Here is a 7,222-nt window from a genome sequence, read left to right on the forward strand (position 1 = left end):
CAATTTAAGACAACATAGTCTTAACCCATTCAATTATGTTCATCAACACTCAAGAGTGAGTTTGCTCTCTCTCTCGCTCTCTCTCTGTTACACACACTGAACACACACACACACACACACCCACACGCACCCACACACACACACACACACGCACACACACACACACACACACACGCATACCCCCACTGGGTGCACAAAGGCATACACACAAACTGTCACACATCTATGCACTTGTACACAAACACACACAGAGAATTGTTCACTTGTGTACTTACCCACACAAAACCACTATTTAAGCACACACAGACACATCCATTTGTAATACCGATTGTCCTGATGCAGGTCACTCCCATCTAATTCATGCTCTGACAAAACAGGTGAAAAAGTTGCTGCCACTACTGTGATAAACTAACAAAGAAACTGTCATACAGAAAATCTAAAATGAAGCCTTATTTTCATTATCTCTGTCCCTACAAACAGGTACACATATAAAGTCACACATAGACGGCACTCCAGGGTCATGCACTCTTTAAACTCACTTCCCATGTTTTCTGATTTATTCTTTTCTGCATACATGTAAAGGTATAATCATACCCATCATTCCTGGAGATAATCTGATGAGTGGAGAGTCACTAATATACACATACAAAAGAAATGTGAAAACATCTCTAATTGCCACAAATGAACATCTGAGATAAATAGACTGCTTCTCTGATAGAGCTTGTCAACAGCCTTTGACAAACGGGGAGCAATACCAGTGATACAACATTTGTATTACAAACGGTATTGCACATTTATAGAACATGTTTAAATCCTTGCGTCAGATTACCTGTGACAATAGTTTTCGGTGCAAATCTTATCACATTTTCTGTGTGAGCATTTTAGCACAATTTGTCAGAAGTTCACCATATAGCGCAACAACTTTATCTCCTGCCACAGACATGCATGTTTTAAGTCTAGTGTGTGCACTGGAAGAGACGAACAGTTTGAGATGATGGTGATGCGGATAATTATCTCACCGACGAGACGAGGATAGCGTTTCATAGATTTTCATTAACACTCAAGCTATTGATTTAGATTAGAATAAGCTACAGTACAAGCTTGGCTAAGGATAAAAACAAATCGAAACCTAAAATCAGCGTAACAGGGATAGTCTCACCAACGGGCTATCAAAACATTGGGATATATTTCAGTAAACAAGACCTGTCATATAAATAGGATTTTAAATGAAATTATCTCATTTGGAAAGTGTTTAGTAATTCCAGTCTTCCATACAAGACGCTGGCATTAATATTTGTCCAGGCTTTTATATTCGGAGGCAGGTTTTCATTTTAAAAGAGCTAGGCCAACTTGACTAAATCAATTATAATACTTCACCAATTGTGGGAAACAAAATCATGCCAGTCAAAAGACGATTGGGACCGATGCTAAACCTCGCTGCAGGTCAATCAATATCTGTCAAATTTAGGAGTCCCTGAGGATAGCTCAATGAAGATGCATCAACAGCAATTAAGCAGGTGCCCTGCCATCATGCATTTTATGACAAGAAACAACGGGGCTATCCCCATAGGATTCTGCAAAACATTGAATGGTTTGGTTGGTTAAAAAAGCTCCTAGAAATTTCCCCCAATGTATGGATTGGTAAATGCATAACCGCAAATAAAATATTGTCCGCAACTGAATGATATACGGTGACAAGTGAGACTGTAACAATCAAAACAGCCTTGTGTGTACACAGTGGCTTACTACAGACAATGAACACATGAAAATCCAAAGACAAAGATGCAATGTGCTTCTTGCGTGTGCTGTGGTCTGCTCAGATTTCGCTTTGCTTCAAGACGGTTGCTCTGTGCCAAGCAAATGCTGAACACAATAGACACGCGTGACCCTAAATTAATGTAAAGGCTAAAGCTTGGGAAGATAGTGTTCTTGTCAGGCGCTTTCAGGCAGGCGCACATCTGGAATGCCTGCCGCCAGCGCTACGGCTCCGCCACAGCTGGGCAGACATCGCTTTCCTGTCGTTCACGAGAAGTAGTTTTGGCGATGAAATGCAAGGTTATATGTGAACCACGTTAAGGCTTTATCGGCGTTAACGATTTTCTCCAGACACTCTCTGTCACAGTCGCTTCCATAACAGCTTTGTTTTCACAGAGGTTACAGGAGTGGTAGCCTAATCGTAGTAGTAGTAGCCTACAGTGTTGACGCTAAGACTGACGCACTGGATTTTCCATTAACTCCACAAAAACCATGCGAAAGAAGGGTATCTACACAAAAAATAAATGGGCTTCAGCAATATGTTATGTTTCATTCACCTGCGTACATTTTTCAGGAATTTTAGATTCTTAAGCTCAAACGAGAGTTGAATATAAATATATTTTTGGTCAACCAGCATTTTGCTATATGTAAAAAAAGGTGAATACATTCTGACTTACTAAATTATTCATTTATTACTATTTTCTTAGAAATATGAGTCATAAACCGTAAAGAAATCTGTACGACATGCTCTGCAGCCAAAAATCAAAGTTCGCCAATTATCCACAACATAGCGCGTCAATGAATCAAGTCTCTATTCAAATCCGAGGGCGGAGCGGCAGGCGCTCAGTGTTTCTGAAAATGACAAGCCTTTATGGTTACCCCGAAAACCACGCCGTTTCTCAGACGAGCTCACGAAACAGACAGGACCTACCTTCATCTCCTCATTAATTTCCCGTTTCACGGGGTGAGCTGGTTTTCGGCTTCTTTTATTTTCTGGAGGTCTACCTTCTTTCTCCATCTCTGCCATTTTTTACTATATCTCTGTCAATATTTGCGGTGGGGAGAAAATCGGAGTGTGTCTGAGGCGGGGCCGTTTCAGAGTTGCAGAACGGCGTGTGTCAGGCGTGAGAAGAGCCCCGGTGAAGTTGATGCTGCTGTTGCGGGCTCGCGATGCCCGGTTGAGTCAGCCATCTTCTGCCTAGTATTTCTCCACGGTCTGAGCGCTAGTTGGAGTGAGCCTTTTCGGTAAGGCAAATGAGAGGTTGTGAAAAAAGCCAGACAGGGGGAGGGGCCTCGACTGTAACTCTATACGAGGCGCTGATCCCGGGAAGGCTATTTCCTCCCAATTTTCCACAGATAGGTTTTCACTCTGGACTGCACGCGTGTCAGGGATTGCTGCACGACATCATTGAATGAGCTGTTTATTCGGATCTATAATTTTGACCACTTCTGCATGCTTTGTTTCATGCCGGGGGTTGCCTGACATCTGGCCTCTGCCACACTTTGTCATAGACAATGGAGAACAATGATACATCACAATAATAAATCATGAGAAATATGCCCAGCTGTAGCCTGTATGAGCCTGGGTAAGCATAGGTATATGTGTGTGTGTGTGTGTGTGTGTGTGTGACAGAGAGAGAAAGAGACAGAGAGAGAGAGAGAGACCAGTGCCACTGTCACATGTAGTTAGCTCTCAGACTTTTCATTGGGAAAGTAAGTAGAGTCCACACAGAGCTGTTGAACTGACATTGTACCCGCTCTGATTTCTTTCACATTGGCTTGTGTGGCCTGCTGAAGTCACCATTTTGTGACATGCCATTTTCCGTTGTGTGGCATGCCGTGCAGTAATCACGGTAACTCTTCATAAGCTTAACCTCAGGAGTAACCAAACAAATGTCTTAAAATCATTGCCCTAATGCAGAGCATCAGCACATAATCGGCTGGTCACATGAGAATTCATTTTTATTCCATGTCTTCACATTCGCCCCACTCCGTTCAGAAATATTTGCCCATGGTGTTGTAATACATGCTGGTGTCTGGTTACAACGAAGTCAAGAACAATACATCTCTTGAAAAGAGGATTGCCAGTACATATTTAAATTAAGCTTGGATTTAACGCCACTCTGAAACATTAGCCCTGTAATTAAAAGGAAACAGACCCATTCGAGGAGGACCTTGTTCAGTCATCAAGTGCATAACTAATGGCGAAGTCCTTGATCATTCAATAGGATCTTAATGAGAACATCAAGATGTTCAATATGCTGTATGACTATATTTGCATGCTGGCATTACTCTCTTTCTCTTTTTTCTCCCCCCCTTCCTATCTCTGCCTCAAGCAGGGGGGGTCCCCTCTCTGAGCTGGGTTCTGCTCAAGGTTTCTTCCTGTTAGAAAGGATTTTTTTTACGTTGTCTTGTGCTGGCTCTAGAGGCTTTAGGTCTTAGGTCTTTAGGTCTCTAAGCATTTTAGTCAATGTCCATTGTGAATGGCACTATATCAATTGATATAAAAAATGGAGTAGAATCATTCCAAATTAAGGCAACTTTGATTCCCAAATATGTTTTAAAATACAGACGTATATGAAGGTAAATCTGTTCCAAATCTGAAAGTAGTTTTAAGGATAAGTGTTTCTTTTGTTAATTTCTCAACTTAGTTGCCGCTGTCACATTATTACAGAAGTTATACTTCTGTGAAGCCTGCCACACATGAACATACAAGTGAGTGAGTGTGCATGATCATTTGTCCCAGAGGTTCATCTCCCCTTCTCCCTCTCATCTCACATCCCAAAGTTTGATTCATTCCTAGATGAAAGGAGGGCGCCATGACACCAGTCCCTCAGTCTGGCCCTGTGTCCTTGAGCGAATCTCTACGTCCCATCCCAGATCACAAGCAGATGGGCTTGTGACTCAATGAGCACATTGTTTGACATACACAACCCCCGCTAGGGCCAACAAACATTATCCCATGATAAACAGTTACACTGTTGCAGGGATGATGTTACACAAATTGATACAAAAATGAGATGCCCAGGCATATGTAACACAGGAGGGGGGGCATGGCTGCATTTCTTCAAAATGTATTGGCTTTCATCCGATTCAATTCCACAGCTTTTAGCATTGTGGATCAAGTGCAAAAGAATATGGTTTGTAAATGTGAGCGAGGGTTCTACTATGCAATGACAAATAAGATTAGAAGATGGAATTTTCGTCTCTCGGGAGAGAGTAAGTGGAAAAGTCACGAGGCAAAAAGGGGTTTGCTCCTTACACTGCTCCATGCTTGTTTACAGACCATCTCTATTTCAAAAGATACTTATGGGATTTCGAGTAGAGGGGAAGTTTTACAAAAGGAATTAAAACAAGATACAAAACAGCTGGGTCGAGAATATCACTACAATTACAATCATCCGCTGCTGGTTAGCCAAAGATAAACATTCAAGTCTCAATCAAGGGCCCAAATAAAGCTCTGTTAATGGAATATGCTCGTAGAGGCTGCATGGCAGCATAGGTAGCGTGGTTCAGGATGTGTGTGTGCATTTGTAAATGTGTGTGCGTCTGTGCTAACACTAATAGATTAGAAATCGTGTTTGCAATAGTAATTACAGTGAGAGGTGCATTTGAGGTAATAAGACAATACATTAAATACCCTATTAATGCTATTTTGCATCTTCATCACATTGTCTCTTTGCAAATCAACTATCAAAATCCAGGTCTCCTTAGAATAAGAAAGGTTAACACATGGCTTGCACAGAGACCCAGTTATTTCTGAAGATGAATGTGCGTAATATTTCTGCATTATGTAATATTGACAGGACTTGCAGAAGTCTCTCAAGTTCAAAAAGTGACATTGGAAGATGGCTATAAGTCATCTTGTAATCAGACAGAATAACACTTAGGATTTGGGTCAGAGACCAAAGTAATACATGATCTAATTAATTTCTGTTTAAAGTTACACCTCCATTTTATTGATAACCATCGCTGACAGCAGTGGTTGCTGCCATTAAATCAGAGAGAAAGATAGAGGGAGGGAGGCAGAGCTGACTTGTTCACAAGGAAGAGGAGGTGCCCCCTACTGCCCAGAGGCCCTGCAGGCATACATGCAAAACATAAGATGATAGAGCAGGGACCTTATCTGGCTTATAAGGACGAGTAATTTGTTTGTGTTTTCATTATTATGTCAGTAGGTTGCTTAAATGTAATGTTGCGGTTGATATCTTGCTTTGTTTTCATTCATTTTTGGTATATAAACAAATATACTCTATAATGTGAAATTGATGCTTGCTTTTTGTGATATTTGAGATTACTGTTTCTGAAGATCCAATATATAACTGAAATGGGTTGTCTATATTTGAGAGTCCCTGTATCAACACGCAATTTTTTGTTTCATATATTCACTGCAGAGGTATTTTTAAGGCTGTAAACTCTAAGATGCATTTGACTTCTGGTTATCCGTAGGTGATTCCTCTTCATTATATCATGACCTACCAAAAGCATCAGACAACAAAACTTACCAGCGGAAAAAAAAACTTAGCTTATGCTCATATAGTCCTGTGTACTTCCAATTCATTATCATACTGAGTGCATAGATTGTTCCACCAGTGTCTCTGAACCAAGAGTAATGGAATGATGTATTGAAATGGAATGAAAGTAATGAAAATACAGTTATAGAACATGGTGTTCCAACTTCTAGAATACAAACTGCCTGCAAAGCCTAACTAAACAGAAGCAACTGCTAAAGACATAGAGGGCCATGTCTTGTGTCAGTCATCAGATACGGTGCTGTGATAATGAGTATACCAAATGGAGAGCTTTTCCATTGTGTGCTCTATTAATACAATGAAATACTGGCCACCTGAACTTTGCTTTGAGTTGCAATAAAAAAAGATCCAAGACAGCTGATGTATGATGTGTCATCAAAACTTCTCAGTGCAATTAAATAACAGTAACAGTGAAACTGACCATGAGAAATATAAAGACGGGGAATACAGAAACACAGCCGGATTTGTTAAATTACTTTTTAAAAGGAACAATATAGCAATATGATGCGCCCCACACAGACAAGTTACAAGATTGTCAGACACAATACACTGCTGCAAAACAAGTAACTTTGTTACACTTTTTTTAAGCAGGCTCACGTCTCTGAAATCATGTGGCAGAGGATACAACACAGCTGTTTTATTACAGGTCTGTCTAAGTCACCAATATTTCACATTTTACATTTGCCTCAGCAAACTTGATTGTCAGTCACACAATCTTCAGCTTCAAAACCATTTTGACATCAGTTCCACAGCTGCTTGGTTCAAAATATACATCATACGATCGACATGATATCAATAGGCTACAATAGTGATTTTCAGATGACCTTGTTCTTTTTAAAAAACATAACTGGGGAATCCTTCACACTTCTTTAGCTTTCTTATTCTTTCTTTTTTTGACTTCCTTCATCCTAGTATTAGGATTAGGACTTTATATC

General features: G+C 40.4%; 1 protein-coding gene across 5 annotated transcripts in view; it reads right to left on the reverse strand.

Moving 5' to 3' along the window:
* The window catches only part of sobpa (sine oculis binding protein homolog (Drosophila) a), a 44,028-nt gene extending 40,611 nt beyond the window's left edge, over positions 1–3,417 (reverse strand). For 4 of the 5 annotated variants that reach the window (XM_031580204.2, XM_012823719.3, XM_031580203.2 and 1 more), the window contains exon 1: positions 2,687–3,416. In XM_031580204.2, the coding sequence (XP_031436064.1) occupies positions 2,687–2,782 (96 nt within the window). In that variant the 5' untranslated portion in view covers positions 2,783–3,416. Of the gene's footprint in view, positions 1–2,686 lie in introns of all 5 variants that reach the window. The other variant, XM_031580202.2, reaches the window with a different exon arrangement.
* Between the last annotated feature and the right edge of the window lie 3,805 nt (positions 3,418–7,222).

The sequence above is a fragment of the Clupea harengus genome, chromosome 14, assembly GCF_900700415.2.
Source record: "Clupea harengus chromosome 14, Ch_v2.0.2, whole genome shotgun sequence".
In the NCBI taxonomy this organism is placed as follows: Eukaryota; Metazoa; Chordata; class Actinopteri; order Clupeiformes; family Clupeidae; genus Clupea; species Clupea harengus.